This window comes from Canis aureus, chromosome 7 (genome assembly GCF_053574225.1).
Source record: "Canis aureus isolate CA01 chromosome 7, VMU_Caureus_v.1.0, whole genome shotgun sequence".
Classification (NCBI taxonomy): domain Eukaryota; kingdom Metazoa; phylum Chordata; class Mammalia; order Carnivora; family Canidae; genus Canis; species Canis aureus.
Window position 1 is genome coordinate 61277585 of NC_135617.1, and position 17417 is coordinate 61295001.

The 17417-nt window shown below is 45.6% G+C and overlaps 1 protein-coding gene and 1 long non-coding RNA gene across 3 annotated transcripts in view; both read left to right on the forward strand.

The window, feature by feature from the left end:
• The window catches only part of LOC144317511 (uncharacterized), a 61668-nt gene extending 55659 nt beyond the window's left edge, over positions 1 to 6009 (forward strand). The window contains exon 5 of one of the 2 annotated variants that reach the window (XR_013383517.1): positions 5080 to 6009. This is a non-coding gene — a long non-coding RNA (uncharacterized LOC144317511). Of the gene's footprint in view, positions 1 to 3234; positions 4022 to 5079 lie in introns of those variants that run through there. The other variant, XR_013383516.1, reaches the window with a different exon arrangement.
• A 1198-nt stretch (positions 6010 to 7207) lies between these two features.
• TBCC (tubulin folding cofactor C) lies at positions 7208 to 8678 on the forward strand. Its single transcript, XM_077903982.1, has one exon. The coding sequence runs from the start codon at positions 7286 to 7288 to the stop codon at positions 8321 to 8323; it is 1038 nt and encodes a 345-aa protein (XP_077760108.1). The 5' UTR covers positions 7208 to 7285; the 3' UTR covers positions 8324 to 8678.
• The last annotated feature ends 8739 nt before the right edge of the window (positions 8679 to 17417 follow it).

A 17417-nucleotide genomic window follows, 5' to 3' on the forward strand; every position in this document is an offset into this window, starting at 1 on the left:
CTCTCACACCAGGATCACTATGGACCCAGCTCCTCAAGCCAGAACCTTCCACAAGTCTCTGCCTTCCTTTATCCCTCACTTCCAACGAGAGTCCTGTGTAGTCTCCTAAATCTCTCACACCCATCACCCCTTCCTTCTCTATCTTCACTCATCATCATGGCCTGGTACCTCCACTTCTTGGCTCCCCCAACAGCCTCCAAACTGGTATCAGGTTACTTTTGCTCCAAGAGAATCCATGCTACACAGAGCATCCAGCCTGATCCTTTGTTAAGAGGGGACGGGGTGGGGGGTGGGGGTGGAGGGTGGTAGCGGGGGAGAAAGGAAAACTAATCTGATTCTGTCATTATCCTGCCAAAATCCTTCCCCAGGTCCTAAGTGCCTTCAAGATTAAGCCCAAACTGCCTGATGGGATTTACAAGACCCTTGGTGGTCTGGCCTCTGCTCACTACTCTAACCTCAACTCTGATTACCACTTCCTGCTTCAGTATGCTACAGGTTCTCTAACATGGTGGCCTACATCCCTGGCTGCCCCCCTGGACCTTTAAAAAACACCAGTGCTAAAAAAACAAAAAAACAAAAACACCAGTGCTGGGACGCCTGGGTGGCTCAGCGGTTTGGCATCTACCTTTGGCTCAGGGTGTGATCCCAGTTAGGGGATGGAGTCCTGAATTGGGCTTCCTGCACAGAGCCTGCTTCTCCCTCTGCCTGTGTCTCTGCCTCTCTCTCTGTGTCTCTCATGAATAAATAAATAAAATCTTAAAAACAAAACAAAAAACCCCACCATACACCAAGGTCCTACTCCTAGGGATTCTGACTGAACTACTCATGGAAAGGCCCTGTGCATCAGAAGGTTATAAAGCCCCCTGTGAGTCCTAAGGTGCGGCCAGGGTCGCTCTCGTTAAACACATCTTTTTCTCCTGTCCAGGTTTGTTTCATATGCCCTGTTGCTAGAGGCACTGGAGCTCTCCTAGCTTCCTGGCCATCAAGCCAGGGACTTTCTTTCTGCCTATCTTTTTCATTGCTATATTTCTATAGGACGGTGCCCAGATCATAGTTGGTGCTCCTTGAATATTCATAGAAAGAAATGATGAGTGACTGCTCTCTCCCTTCTCTGGGTTAGATCTCACTCATTTTTTAGGATCCAGCTTGGATTTTCTTTCTTTTTTTTTTTAATTAAATATTTTATTTTTTATTCGAGAGAGAGAGAGAGAGAGAGAGAGAGAGGCAGAGACACAGGCAGAGGGAGAAGCAGGCTCCATACACCGGGACCCCGATATGGGACTCGATCCTGGGTCTCCAGGATCGCGCCCTGGGCCAAAGGCAGGCGCTAAACTGCTGCGCCACCCAGGGATCCCAACCATATTGTATTGTATATTGAAAGTAACTATGAGAGTAGATCTTAAAAGTTCTCACCAGACACACACACACAGAAAGTAACTATGTGAGGTGATGGATATATTAACTAACTCTTGTGGTAGTCACTTTGCAATACATATACATGTATATCAAACCATTATGTTGTATATTGTAAACTCAATGTTATATATCAAATTAAATGTCAATAAAGCTGGGGGGGATAAACCTAATTACCTCAAATATTCTCAAAACTGTTTTTAAAAAATAGAATAGTGTAGGGGTGCCTGGGTGGCTCAGTTGGTTAAGCATCCAACTCCTGATTTCAGCTCAGGTCATGATCTCAGGGTCATGAGACCCAGCCCTGCATCAGGCTCTGAGCTGGGTGTGGAGTCTGCTCAAGATTCTCTCTCTCTCCCTCTCCCTCTGCCCCCTCCCTCCACCTTGCACAGGCACAAGTGCACTCCCAAACAAAAACAGTAAAAAATATAATAGTATACAAAGTCTGTTAAGAGAAGGGAGAGGGCAGTCCCGGTGGCGCAGCAGTTTAGCGCCGCCTGCAGCCCGGGGTGTGATCCTGGAGACCCACGATCGAGTCCCACATAGGGCTCTCTGGATGGAGCCTGCTTCTCTCTCTGCCTGTGTCTCTGCCTCTCTCTTTGCTCTCTCTGAATGAATAAATAAATAAATCTTAAAAAAAAAAAAGAGAGAAGGGAGAAAGAGCATCTACTTGGGTGGATGATGAGACAAAAGGAAACTTGTTTTAAATTGAGGGAACCTACTTGCTGGGAGGAGATGCTGAAGGAGACAGAGGAAAGATCGTGAAGGAAGAGAGGATGAGTGTGGCGAGAGGTCCTAGGAAAATGAGAGGCCTGCCCCAAACCCCATGTCCCTGCCCTGAGCTGGTCTCTGGCACATTCTCATTCATTCCCTCATTCATTCTCCAAGCACTTGCTGAACATCCACACCACCCCATGCCACTTCTCTGGACAACATACTGATCCTCTTCCACAGAGCTTTCAGACCTTCCCCATGCTTTTAGACCACCATCCCTTCCCTCCCATACCCAGCAGAGGACCTCACCACCTACTTTCACAGAAACCATCAGACTCATCTGTCAGTGACCAAACATACAAATTTACCTATAGCTGCACCCTCTCCTGCTGATAGGGCATTTTTAAACAGCAGTTTAATTTAGGGGGTCTTGACCAGTATTTCTGAAATGCAGTAAGTAGAACAGAAAATAGTATCCAGTGCACATCATAAGAGTATTTACTGTTTCCTGCATCTGTTACTGTGTGTTGAGGTCAAAAAGTTTCTGTGTGATGGAAAACATGGATAATAAAAAGTTGAAACAACAACACCTTAATAGAGAATCTGTCCCTGGTCTGTATAGGGCTGATCCTTGCACCTGGGCTCTGGAATCCACTCCCCACAGGCTTTCCAGGACCCTTATATTAGGAACCTCGGGTTTTCTTTGTTAAAAAAAAAAAAAAAAACTAAACTAAAAAAACTGAACACCTCTCACTGGCCTCCTCCTCTCCCCCAGGTACTGTCCCTTTCCCCTTCACAGTCAAGCTTCTCCAAAAAGTTACCTGTGTTTGTCTCTAGCTCCACTATCCCACTCCAAACTGGTCTTCCTCACACCCAGCTGGCTGCCTCTTGTCCCCTGCCCCCCAACAGTCCCATAGCATCTCTCCAGGTCAGCAGGGACTTTGCAGGGTTTACTTACTTCTCATTGTTTCTTGCCCTCCCAGCCTCTGCTCAACCCCCACGGAAGTCTTCACTGACCTCTCCCATAAGAGCAACCTCCCCTCCCCTCACTCTCTGTTCCTCTTTCCTCTGTAACAGTTGTCCGTTGTCACTGTTACAATCTTGCAGGTTTGTGCCAGTACTGGTTCAGATGAGCCCTTGGGAGGAGGAGAAAAGGGACGCTGTCTATTCATCTTGGCAGCCTGAGGGTGTCTCTGGCTCAGTGCAGGGCACAGCAAGTGCTTCATAAATTGACACTGGATTCATAACCAGCATTAGGGGTGCAATGATGAAAATCATTCCAGAAAGTGAAGGGATTGAAGGGAAGAGGAGCCAGAAACAAAGATGGAAGATAGGGGCTGCTCCTGTCCTGCTTCCCAGACCCAACTGGAGCCTTTGCATGGACAGCACGTGCCTTCACGTGGTCATCTTCATGGTCAGAAAAGTCAGCAACTAAGTTAGAAAATGTGCCTAAGGTTAGATACTTGACAAGCAGAGCCTTTTAATGAATGCTTTATATCCACTATATCGTCAGCGTTTGCTGAAAGATGACACCTCCTCTTGGAATGGAGCTACTAGAAAACAGGGCCTGGATCTGTTTATTTGTCTGGTGTATCCCATCCACACAGGGTCTCTGATAAACTCCACAGAATGGCAAAAGGCCTTATTCCTGGCTGTCTAGCCATATCCAAAGACTGCTGTGCTGAAATGCTTTCATTTCCTAAATCATACTAATACACATCACTATGACATTAGAAGATGAAATGACTACAACAAATATTTAACATCAGTATGGAGATACGACCAGCAAAATGAAGACTGGGATATGCTACTGAACAAGACAAGACAATCGGGTTTAAAAAAAAAAAAAAAAAATCACCAGAGGTAGGGGTGAGTGGATTTAAAAGTGATTAAAGTGATTTAAGGAACGTATCAACTAGACACAATGTGTGAAACTTTTTTGGATCCTTATTCAATAAATAAAAGGGGGAAATTATAGGATAATCAAAGAAATATGAATGTAGACTGGAACTCTAACAATAATAAGGAAGTATCACTACTTTTTTGGAATGTGGTGATGGTATGTGGTTGTTTTCAAAAGGTAGTCCTCATCTTTGTGACATATTGAAATATGTATAGATTGTAAAATATGAAATAATACAATGTCTGGGATTCACTGTGAAATAATCAGGGTGATGGAGTTTGTAAGAGGCCAGAGTTTCAGAAGAAATCAGAGTGTCAGTCATTGTTGAAACTTGGGTGATGAGTACACATCACCTTTACTGTCTTCTTTACTATGTTTGAAATTTTCAAGATGTTAAAAAAGTAAATCTGACAAATAGAACCATAAAACGTAAATTTCTGTTGAATAATTTTTAAAGTCTGTAACGCCTTAGAATTCTTTCAGGATGTCTAAAATAGAGCAGTACTTGATTCACAAGCTCTTTCAAAGGAGGATTCAGAGCTCTCAGGCTGCTTCTTTTACCACATGTTACATTGTTATAATGAATCACCCTCTCTCCTTCCATTGGAACAGGCACTTACCTCCCAGGAGCCATCCATTTCAAGGATGCATACTGAATCCACTGCCCTCAGATGTCAGAAAAAAGACACAAATACAGTCTGGCACTGCTGGAAGTTTTATAGCCTTCCCATTGCTTTTGAACACAGAAATGTAGTTTACGTTCATGTCTTGACCACCTACGTTGGCTTGCAGTTGTGCTGGGGGCTGTAAAGAACTGTCAAGTCAATGCTTATGATGCCCACATCACTGACCCCTGTCCATTCCCACTCATGCTTCATTCACATCAGTCTTTGAAACTGCCTTCAACACATGAGGTCAACAGGGTGACCTACCTGGTTTTGTCCTTTACCTCTTCTTTCTCATAAAAGTTTGAACTACCCAATGTAAAATATTCAGAAACTGGGACGCCTGGGTGGCTCAGCCGTGAAGCGCATCTGCCTTTGTTTCAGGGCCTGATCCTGGAGTACCGCGATGGAGTCCCGCATCAGGGTCCCCGCATGGAGCCTGCTTCTCCCTCCCTGTGTCTCTGCCTCTCCCTTTCTGTGTCTCTCATGAATTAATAAATAAAAACTTAAAAAAAAATATTCAGAAACTTCCAAAGTCTACTGGCCTCTATGCCAAAACCTGTTTTGGGGCAGAAATGACGTTCTTGGGAAGGATTAATGGTACTCAAGTCTACTTCTGATACAGACACTAACAACCACCCATAGATTCACTATGGCTAATCCAGAAATGTTGCCTCATCCCAGCCACAGCTCCAGTAAACCTCGCTTGGCTACAAGCTTCCCTGAGTGGGAGAGGTTCCATCTCTGAAAAACTTAAGGGAGGCAGGTAAGGTTCTTGGTTTTGGTTTTTTCCCTAGCAAAATAAATCTTTAAACCTTCCTTCTTTAAATCAACTCTTTATAAAATAAAGCAGCTATTGCATTCCTCCATATAATTTACACAAGATAACCAGCCCCAGAACCAAACCTCACAAAAAGCAAAAAGCCTCTTCAAGCTTGCATTTGAAACAAAGCGAAGGAAAACGAAAAATATACACTACAAGCACAAGCACAGAAAATTTTCAGCACCCGGTTCCCGCCCGCTGCACACACATACACACGGAACCCCCGACGCCACCTCCACTCGCGATTTGCCAAGCCGTGTGACCTGTGTTTGCTTTCCGCGGAGAAATACAGGAATTTATCTGTTGCGGGTTTTTTTGTTTGTTTGTTTTAAATGGGAACGGAAGGAGAGCGGGGCGTGAAAAACTGGAAATGAGTCTTAATTCTCTCGTTTCCTCCCATCTTTCTCTGCATCAACATGCAGATGGATCAGTGAAATTTCAAGTAACAGTTTCTTGGGCAGAAGCCCCCGCTGGAAACGGTGGCGGCTGGGAATGGGGGGGAGGTCGGGGTGACACCGAAGCCCGGCAGGGCAGCCGGGGTCAAGGACGCGCCCCGCGCTCGGCGGCTGCACGGAGCACGCGAGGTTGCTGCGCGCCCGCAGCCCGCGCCGCCGCGACTCCTCCGGGCCCGCGCTCGGCGTCCGGCTGGTGACTGCGCGGACTCGGCTGCCCACTCACGCCTCGGGCTGCTCCCGACTCTAGGCTGGGCGCATTCACTTCCGGTGACAAATCCCTCCCACCGCCTCTAGAAATAATGTAACATTTCCCCCAACGCTCTGCTAAAGACCGACGGCCCCACGGAGAGCCGCCGAGCCCCGGGCCGGGGTCTCACCCCGCGCCGCCAGCGGCGCGCAGCTGCGGAGGGAGCGCCCGCCAAGTGGGGGGGTAGGGAGGACGTGGGAGGAAGAGGAAGGGGGTGTGGAATCGCACCCTCCCCCGCCCCCACCCCTCCAACTGCAGCAATTGGCCAAAAAAATAGTAATCCGTTTTTAGACTGCCCCTGGGCCCCCGGAACCCGGTTGCAGTGAGAAACCCAGTCTCCCATCCCGGTGCCCCTCGCCTATTCCCGCCCCTGTAGGTGCCTGCGGGGATCCAGGAGACCCCAGGCCACGCCGAACTGCAGCGGCTGAGGGGAGAAGGCGGGTAGAATGAGGATTTGGGGGCGGCAGGAATGGGTTGGGGGAGGGGGTGGTGGAAGGGAAAAGAAAAAACCAGAGGCATGCAAGCGGCTCCCTAGCCAGCTGTTCCAGCTGCCGCTTCCTCCGGCGCGGGCCGGGCGGTGCAATATTACCCCCCCTCCATCTTTCTCACCACTACCTGTCCCCCCACCCACCCTGCGCACACATTCCCCCCACCAGTAGCGGATCTCCGGCCTGTAAGGGGGTAGTAGGGAGGAGCTGGGGGGAGGGGGAGGCCTGCGAGTTTCTAACCTTGTTCTTATAAACAAACCCACATGTGCAGCTGCCGCTGCTGCAACTCACCCCACAATCCCGGATATAAGTCCTGCCCCTTTAAGAGGAAAAAAAGCTTCCCCCTCCTGTCTCCCACCCCACCCATCCACAAGGACCTTTGTCTCCCCACCCCCCTTGTCTGTCGGCCCCGCCTCATGGCCCCGCCCCCTCCGACGCCGAGGAACCAATGGGCAAAGAAAATAAGGCCGGGGCTGACGTAAGCGTGTCCGGCCAATCACAGCGCGCGTTGGTGGGAGGCCTCACGGAGGGCGCGCCCGGAGGAAGCAAGGCAGCTGCAGGGAAGCTCGAAGCCAAGATGGAGGCTGCTAGTTGCTCCGCCGCCGCGGCAAACGGGGCCGTGGGCTCGCAGCGGGACCGGAGCCTGGTGCCTGAGCGGCTGCAGAGACGGGAACAAGAGCGGCAGCTGGAGGTGGAAAGGCGGAAGCAAAAGCGGCAGAACCAGGAGGTGGAGGAGGAGAAGAGCGACTTTTTCGCCGCCGCCTTCGCTCGGGAGCGAGCGGCCGTGGAAGAGCTTCTGGAGAGCGGGGAATCCATGGAGCAGCTGGACGAGGCGGCCGCTCGGCTCCAGGGCCTGCAGAAACTTGTCAACGACGCGGTTTTGTTCCTGGCCGCCTACGACCTGCGGCAGGGACAGGAGGCGCTGACGCGGCTGCAGGCGACCCTGGCCGAGCGGCGCCAGGAGCTGCAGCCCAAGAAGCGTTTTGCTTTCAAGACCCGGAGGAAGGACGCTGTTTCGGCCACCACGGTAGACGCAGCTCCCGGCCCCGCGGCGGCCGAAGGCATCCTGGCCTTCCCGCCGCCATTGAAGGAGGAGGGAGGAGGCATCGGCTCCGGCTTTGTCTTCGGCTTCTCCAATGTGGAGTCCCAAGTCTTGGAGAAGCGGGCGGAGGAGCTGCACCAGCGCGACGTCCTTTTGACCGAACTGAGCAAGTGCACAGTCAGACTGTATGGTAATCCCAATACCTTGCGACTAGCCAAAGCCCGAGGCTGCACGCTGCTCTGCGGCCCGGTGTCCACTTCTGTGTTCCTGGAAGACTGCAGTGATTGCGTGCTGGCCGTGGCCTGCCAACAGCTCCGCGTACACACTACGAGAGACACCCGCATCTTCTTGCAGGTGACCAGCAGAGCCATCGTGGAGGACTGCAGCGGGATCCAGTTCGCCCCTTATACCTGGAGCTACCCGGGGATCGACAAGGACTTCGAGGGCTCTGGCTTAGATAGGAGCAAAAATAACTGGAACGACGTTGACGACTTCAACTGGCTGGCCCGGGATACGGCCTCCCCAAACTGGAGTATCCTTCCTGAAGAAGAACGAACGGTCCAGTGGGACTAAGCCCTTGTCACTGCGTTCTTCACTCCTACCAAATACTTCCCATGTGGGATCGGCTCCTGCTAATGGGACTTCAGAGTTTACTTATTGTTTTCATACTTTGTATATTTTCAGTATTTTAAAGCCTGAGATTGCGTATAGGCTCCTACTTGCGCTTTCCATTAAATTCACGACAGGTTTAACACTTTGAAACATTTTTGCTATTTCGGTAATGTGTAATAGCTTTTATTTGATTATGGTAGTTTGAAGCAGTAAGAGGAAAAGTGTGGGTGTGTGTTGGTTATTAATGATCTGTGGTGTTTAATACGTACTGCATGATAAAGTAGGTCTTCAATAAATATTTAATAAGTGAATTTGATAGGGTGTTAGTAGGAGTCAGTTAATGTAAAGTACGGCATCAAACCTGTGCAAAACTAGTGATTGAGAGCTCTTGAATTGAAGGTTTGACTTCTGTAGGTATTACTCAGTAGGGTGGTGGAAAACTCGTCTTCAGGTACACATTAGCCTGGGTTTCTGGAATCCAGCTGCTTACTCATCAACCCCAGGAGGCTCATGAGTCTTACCAACTGAAAAGCCAAAATAATTATAGCTACCAGGTTTTTTTTTTTTTTTTTTTTTGGTGCCCTTAAAAGGTCATAGACACTGTTCTAAGCACCATACTCATGTCAACATGACTAAGTCCAGAAAATCTTATGAGGTAGGTTCTGTTAACACCGTTTATCAAGTGAAGTAGTTGAGTCACTGGAGTCACACAGCTCAAGTGGACTGGGATTTGAAACCAGATAGTCTGGCTCCAGAGCCCACCTTCGCAACCACTATAAACTGATTTTGAATAGTGTTCATTGAGTTGGAAATAGATCTTCCAACGTCATTAAAGAGGACAAATTGTTTTTCCGAATTTCTCAGGAATAAATATGCTACATATTCTCACACAAAAACATCTAGCTGGGTCTTAATTTTTTCCACTCATTTTTCTATAATTTTCTATTACTGATTTGGCCTTCTGCTCTATGTTATCACCCATTATTTTTTTTTTAAGATTTTTTTATTTATTCATGAGAGACAGAGGCAGAGACACAGGCAGAGGAAGAAGCAGTCTCCATGCAGGGAGCCTGACGTGGGACTCGATCCCGGGCCTCCAGGATCACACCCTGGGCCAAAGGCAGGCACTAAACCGCTGAGCCACCCAGGAATCTACCTCCCCCCCCTTTTTTTTTCCAGATTTTATTTTATTTATTCATGAGAGACACAGGCAGAGACACTGGCAGAGGAGAAGCAGGCTCCCTGCAAGGAGCCCAATGCGGAACTCGATCCTGGGACCCCAGATCACAACCGGAGCAGATGTGCCCAGCCACCAAGCCACCCAGGCACCCCATCACCCATTATTATTAAATGGAAAGTTCTAAGTTTCAAAAAGCTTTTTTGGGTCTAGTGGCCTTGTAACTGTAGACATGATTTTAATAATGGCCACAAGTATTAAAGTGCTTTTAGGGATCCCTGGGTGGTGCAGCGGTTTGGCGCCTGCCTTTCGCCCAGGGTGCGATCCTGGAGACCTGGGATCGAATCCCACGTCGGGCTCCCGGTGCATGGAGCCTGCTTCTCCCTCTGCCTGTGTCTCTGCCTCTCCCTCTCTCTCTCTCTCTCTCTCTCTCTCTCTCTCTCTCTGTGTGACCTATCATAAATAAATAAAAATTTAAAAAAATAAAGTGCTTTTAGTACCTTAAGTGTTTATATGTTCTATCTTGTTCCAAAAAAGAATTTAAGGTTGCTTTTAGGATATGTGAAATGTAACGAAATAACAAATGAGAAGGAGGAAGAAGGGTAGAGTCACCCAGGCATAAATGAGGCCAGTAAAAAAAAATGGGGCCTACCAACCTCTATTCCTTAGCTGGAGGTGAATCTGGATTTTTTTTTCCCCTCAACTGTTGGCTGACTTGAGACAATCCTAATCATTTCACAAATTGCAACTTCTGTAAAGAAGAGGGGTAAAAAAAAAAATCTATTGTTTAGGAGAATTCTAGTAATAAAGACCACATGTAATGAAATTCTCAACCACATGTTCACATAAGAAACTAGGACTAGTATTGTAAGACTATGCTCCTAGAGACTGACAGTTTAATGCCAAGTCCCCTTCAGGAAAAACCATGCTCATGACACCAATGGGCTTGCAGTTCTATTTGTGGGCTGAAATTTCACAGGAGAGTTTAGCTGCATCCAAAAAAATCCCTGCAGTTTATAATAGATCAAATCACACAATCAGGGCAGTTTGAACTATAGTTGATGCTTGCTAATCCCCTATCTTCTTGAAGTTCTCTCTTTCTGACCTCTATAGCATTGCTCTATATCTGTTTCTCTTATGACAGCTTTTCCCCATTCATTATGATTCTGATGACTCACAGCCCTTAAGTGTGAGTGATGCCCAAGGTTTTGTCTTCATATGCATGTTCTCCAGAGCCACAACTCTCAACCTATGTGTACAGTTCTAGTTAATGGGCTCATCTGCCTTTCAAATTCATATATTCTTAAAAATCTCCATTTTCGGGCAGCCTGGGTGGCTCCGTGGTTTAGCGCCGCCTTCAGCCCAGGGCGTGATCCTGGAGACCCGGGATCGGGTCCCACGTCAGGCTCCCTGCATGGAGCCTGCTTCTCTCTCTGCCTCTCTCTCTCTCTCTCTCTGTGTTTGTGTCTCTCATGAATAAATACACAAAATTTTTTTTAAAAATCTTTAAAATCCTTATCTTTAAAAAAAAATGTCCATTTTCCCTCCCAAGTTCCAGATTTCTTTCAATGATGGCACTCTTCTCCAGGCATTCAATGCTTACTAAGGCCAAACAGGTAAAGTCAATGAGTAAAGCTGAAAGAAAGTCAATTGGGAGTAGAGGACCAGGTGATTTGCCAGAAAAATTTAAGCATTTAAAAAACATTGTAAAAACCAAGCAAAACTTATTATTTTTTTGGTCTGCATCTGGTCCCTGAGCTGGCCAGTTTGTAATATCAAACTTCCAAATCACAACAGTTCTCCCCTCACCAGATCTTGCCCACATTCATCCTGTCCTCTCAAGTCTTTCTGCCATCTTAAAAAGTTAGACATTATTATGTTTTCCTTAAACTGATGGGTTTTTCTTTTGACAAAAAAAAAGTCACCCCTGAATTAAAAACATTGACTAGGGGGGTGCCTGGCTGGCTCAGTCAGCAAAACATTCAACTCTTGATCTCAGGTCATGAGTTTAAGCTGCATGCTGGGCATAGAAATAACTTTTTTTTTTTTTTTAAAAAAGGCATGATTAGAGTTATTTTAGTAAGTTTTTATTAGGCAAATCTAATAATGGTGATTAAAATGAGAGCATATTGCACCAGTAAGTGTAATAACCATATATCTTCATAAAAAATCAACTCTAGGGGATGCTTGGGTGGGTCAGTCCCTTAAGCACTTCCACTAAGGTCATGATCTCAGGGTCTTGAGAGGGAGGTGAGCTTTCACCTTCTCACTCAGTGGGGAGTCAGCTTGGGATTCTCTTTCCCTCTCCCCTCCCCACTTCCTATCTCAAAAATAAGTAAGTCTTTTTTTTTTTTTTTAAGATTTATTTATTTATTCATGAGAGACACAGGGAGGCAGAGACCTAAAGGGAGAAGCAGGCTTCCTGCGAGGAGTCCCATGTGGGACTCAATCCCAGGACCCCTGGATTATGCCTTGAGACAAAGGCAGACGCTCAACTACTGAGCCACCTGGGAGTCCCAAAAATAAATAGATCCTTTAAAAAATTATTAAAATCAATGCTAGGAAGCAATAAAATTATACACTCAAGCAGAGTTTATTAAATTTCCATTTATGATTGGTTGTGTTAGACACAATTCAGTACAGTATTACATAATTGCAAAGTATTACTCCAGAATTTCAACCCCACAAAGATAAATGGCCAATTTATGTATAAGTTCTAATCTTGAAGTTCTGATTGCAATGCAAGGGTTATTGCCAAAAAAGTCTTAATTGTATTAACCAGGAATTGAACTAAATCAGCAAGACATAAAGATTCAACTTTCGGGGATCCCTGGATGGCTCAGTGGTTTAGTGCCTGCCTTCGGCCCAGGGCGTGATCCTGGGGACCCGGGATCGAGTCCTATGTTGGGCTCCCTGCATGGAGCCTGCTTCTCCCTCTGCCTCTCTCTCTCTCTCTCTCTCTCTCTCTCTGTCTCATGAATAAATAAATAGAATATTTAATAAAAAAAAAGATTCAGCTTTTTATGGGTAATATTGCAAGGTAATACAATGTTTTAGAAACATCATGCAATTACTCCGGTATCACAGAAATTAGACAACTAAATTGCATTGAATTCAGTATATATGCTGTGGAAGCGAGCACAATTGCATTGAATTCTAAAGTCTAATCACCAATTCAAAAAACTTAGTCACACTATTTGACTCTTGTTCTTCTCTTACGAAGAAAATAAGCTGGCCATTGTGATTAAGATGCAAGGAGATAAAGGGTCAATTATTTACTCAACTTTAAGTTTCAGGAAGTGCAGGAACAATATGACACAGAAAGTCATGATCAATTCAACTGAACAAATATTTGAGCATAGACTAAGCGCTTGTGCAGTGCTGGGCACTAAGAATGCAATGGCAAACAAGCATGTCGTTTTCCTTTATGGAGGGTACAGTCTAGATGAAGATGAACAATCCCGATAGAGAAATTCTGAGAGCTCTAAAAGGCGATGCCTTATAACCTCTCCAGCTTAGTAAAGAACTCAAGGCATCCATCACCCATCCAGGGGTTGAATTCCTTGAATGACATCTCTGCCCACTGCCTACTTGGATTAGCAACAGTCACAGAGGAATGCAGTTACTATTCAAAAGCCTGCCTCTCAATTTTTCAGATACTGTACTTTGAACTTTAAGAATCGATAAGACTAGGGCACCTGAGTGGCTCAGTGGTTGAGTGCCTGCCTTTGGCTTGAGTTGTGATCCCGGGGTCCTGGGATTGAATCCAGCAGCAGGCTACCCATGGGAACCTATGTCTCTCTGCTTATGTCTTTGCCTCTCTCTGTGTCTCTCATGAATAAATTAATAAAACCTTAAAAAAAAAAAAAAAAACTGACAAGACCAAGCAAGACAATTCAAGGCCATTTACTTACCTAGCAAACAAGCTCAACAATCCGCTCAGGAATTCAAACGGCGTATGAAGATTTTTTTTTTTTTTAGTTGAATACCTTTCAGTTGTGTTATGTCACCAAGAAAGCTATACATAGTCTGATTTTTAGAACTGATATCAAGGGGACGCCTGGATGGCTCAGCGGTTGAGCTCTGCTTTCAGCTAGGGCCTGATCCTGGAGTTCAGGGATCAAGTCCCACATCAGGCTCCCTGAGGGGAGCCTGCTTCTCCCTCTGCCTGTGTCTTTGCCTCTCTGTGTGTCTCATGAATAAATAAATAAAATCTTTTTTTAAAAAAAGAATTGATAGGGATCCCTGGGTGGCGCAACGGTTTAGCGCCTGCCTTTGGCCCAGGCCACGATCCTGGAGACCCAGGATCGAGTCCCACGTTGGGCTCCCGGTGCATGGAGCCTGCTTCTCCCTCTGCCTGTGTCTCTGCCTCTCTCTCTCACTGTGTGCCTATCATAAGTAAATAAAAATTAAAAAAAAAAAGAATTGATATCAAGGTAGAGGTTTGAGTCTAAGATGGCAGTGCGGGATCCCTGGGTGGCGCAGCGGTTTGGCGCCTGCCTTTGGCCCAGGGCGCGATCCTGGAGACCCGGGATCGAATCCCACATCGGGCTCCCGGTGCGTGGAGCCTGCTTCTCCCTCTGCCTGTGTCTCTGCCTCTCTCTCTCTCTCTGTGACTATCATAAATAAATAAAAATTAAAAAAATAAGATGGCAGTGCAATGGATTTTTTTAAAGCGTAGATAATTTATGCACAGGTACAAAAAAATAGAATAAAAAGTAAATCTCAGGGACACCTGGGTGACTCAGTGTTTGAGCATCTGCCTTCACCTCAGGGCTGATCCCGCGGTCCCGGGATCGAGGCCCACATCAGATTCCCTGCATGGAGCCTGCTTCTCCCTCTGCTTATGTCTCTGCCTCTCTCTTTCTGTGTCTTTCATGAATAAATGAATAAAATCTTTAAAAAAAAGTAAATCTCCCTTTCCCTTTGATCTCAGCCATTCAGTTCTTTTCAGGGAGCAACTATCCTGTAACCTGTTTCCTTTATTCTTCTGGTTTTTGCATTTACAAACTCACATACAAAATATCCTTTTATCTTCCCACTCAAATAGAAGCAGATTACGTAAATTACTAGGCACCTTACCTTTCTCATGAACATCATCCATGGAGATCTTCCCATGTGAGTACATATAGTCATTTAATTCTCTTTACCTGCTGCATAGTATTCCATTCCATGGACTGTGCTATACTTGTTTACTGGTCTCTGATGGACATTTCGGTTATCAATATTGAGCCATTAGAAAAATGCTACAATGGATAGTCTTACACATAAATTATTTAGCATATGTGCAATATTATCTGTAGGGTAAGTACCCAGATGAGCATCTAACGGCTGAGTCAATAGCTTATGCTCATTTACAATGTTGATAGATACTATCAAATTGCCTTCCAAAGAGGTTTATCAATTTATGCCCTCACTAGCAATGTCTGAGAGTGCCATTTCTCCACATCCTTATCACTGTGCTGCGCTATCAAATCTTTGGCATTTTGCCAATCTGATAATTACAAAGTGTTATCTTCCTGTAACAGCAGTTGTAATCATCTCCTAACTTGTCTCCCCATCTCTGATTGCTAAACCCTTTTGCATGCAGCTGCTAAATTAGTTTTCTTAAAGCATGTCACCCCTGGCCTAAAACCCTCTGAGGTTCCCATTTGCCTGCTGCACTCCCTGGCCTGGAAGACGAGGCCCTTCACCATCTGCTCTCAGCCTACTGCTCCTACATGAAGTTTTGCTGTTTCATCACACACGCTTCATGCTCCAACTCATCTGAACTAATACCCATTAATCAAACACACTGTATCAATCAGGCACCTGGCAGGAAACAGATGGCACACTCAAAATGGATAATTTGTGGAGAGCTTAATACAGGAACTATTTCAAAGCTGTGGGCAGAGTTTAGGAAAAGCAGTAAAAGATGGTGCAATACCTGTTAGCACGCCTAGAGCTGAAGGGACAAAACTGTTACCTGAACCCAGAAAGAGACGATGCTACCTGACAGGAGCTGTGACCTTTGGTGAAGGGATGAGGCCACTATGGGAATGAGAAGATGCCACTTTCTTCTGTTGGTGCCTTCCATTGGCTGAGCCCAACTGAAAACTGTAGGGCGAGGAAGTCTGTTGGTGCAGTCTATAACGATCATCTTCCAGGACACAGAGCAGGGTGGAGAAAAATGAAGAATAGATTTGGAGAAATGAATGAAAGATACTGAGTACAAACACCTGCCATACTTTCTGGCCTTTTCTCAAGCAGTGCCCACACTTGAGTCCACGTACACTTGCCAAAATTTTATACAAGTCAAATGTCATCTCCTTTGGGAAGTCTCCTGGGATTTCCCTCAGTTTCTTTGAAAAAGGAAGCATGTTTTAACATAATAGGGCAAAAAAGAAAAGTGAATGAGCCAGTCTCCCAGAGGTCAAGTTGTATTCTCTGGTAGGCACAGGTTTTGAGGGGAAGAAAAATTTGAAGAAAGTGGGAAGTGTAGACCAGTTCAGCCAACATCATGTGATGGCCAAACTTCAGAATGCGTGTCAGCATAATTAGATATGGAGAATCCAGTATGGTGCCAAGTCAAGAAATTATTTCCACAAAGTCATTGTCTCTTCGGAAATGTTCAAGAAAAGATGAAGCATCAAAGGAAGCACTTCTCAGAAAGACCACAGAATGACCTCTACAAGAAAAGAACAGGGTGGGGTGCCTGGCTGGCTCAGTTAGTGGAGCATGTGGCTCTTGATCTCTGGGGTCGTAAGTTCAAGCCCCATATAGGGGCTTTTTTCTTACAAAAAGAAAAGAGAAAAGGAAAGAAATGAAAAGAACAGGAGAAGCTTCAGTGCTAATATAAAAGTACCAAAGACTTCCACAAAAGTCAGCTGTAATCTTTGAGGAGGAAATGAACGGGGGTGGGGGCATTCATGTACATCTCATCAATAATGGAAATGTCTGAGAAAGATGATAGGAATGTTGAATAGTCATTAAGGTTGTTGAGCAATGAGAATGCTTATGGACATTTACCAAGAACATTCCATTGAAGCTGTAGTTTAAGAATCCTTAGCAAATCCAGCTTGTGCACAAAATTTCCCCCACAAGAACAGTAACAATTTAGCTTTTTGGCCACATACATATTAAGTTTATATTTATTATGTATATGCAGCCTACTTGGTTTTCATTTCTCTTCATCTCCAATTTTGGTGTTTTTATGGTATTAACATGTGTTTCCTGTTTTGGAGAAACAATTTACGGGGCACCTGGCTGGCTCAGTCGGTAGAGCCTGTGACTCTTGAACTCAAGGTTGTGAGTTTGAATCCCACATTGAGTGCAGAGATTACTTAAAATAAAATCTTTTAAAAACCGCACAATTTATAACATTGCATCTCTGGGAAAGATGGGTTAGACTTAAGGCAGCCTGATGACTTGTAGCTGATAACAAGGAAAACTAACTTGTTCAGTCCAGCAGCACCTACATGACAGATATGTCCCCCTGGGGGCTTTATAAAAAAAAAAAAGCTTCTTGTGATTATTCATATCAGAAATTTACTCCTGGGACGCCTGGGTGGCTCAGTGGTTGAGTGACAGCCTTTCAACTCAGGGCATGATCGAGTCCCACACCGGGCTCCCTACATGGAGCCTGCTTCTCCTCCCTTTGCCTGTGTCTCTGCCTCTCTCTCTGTGTCTCTTGCAAATAAATAAATAAAATCTTTAAAAAATTTTTTTTCTCCTAATAGCACTTTCTAATATTTTAAGTAACAATAGTGTAACAGGGGACCATTGATTATCCATATTTCTTGGACTTTTTATTGTGCCCCCATGGACTATTGCAGGATATTGCTAATAGTTGGTGCTTGAGGGTTCTGGATCCCAAGACTGTTCATTACTCCCTGGGAG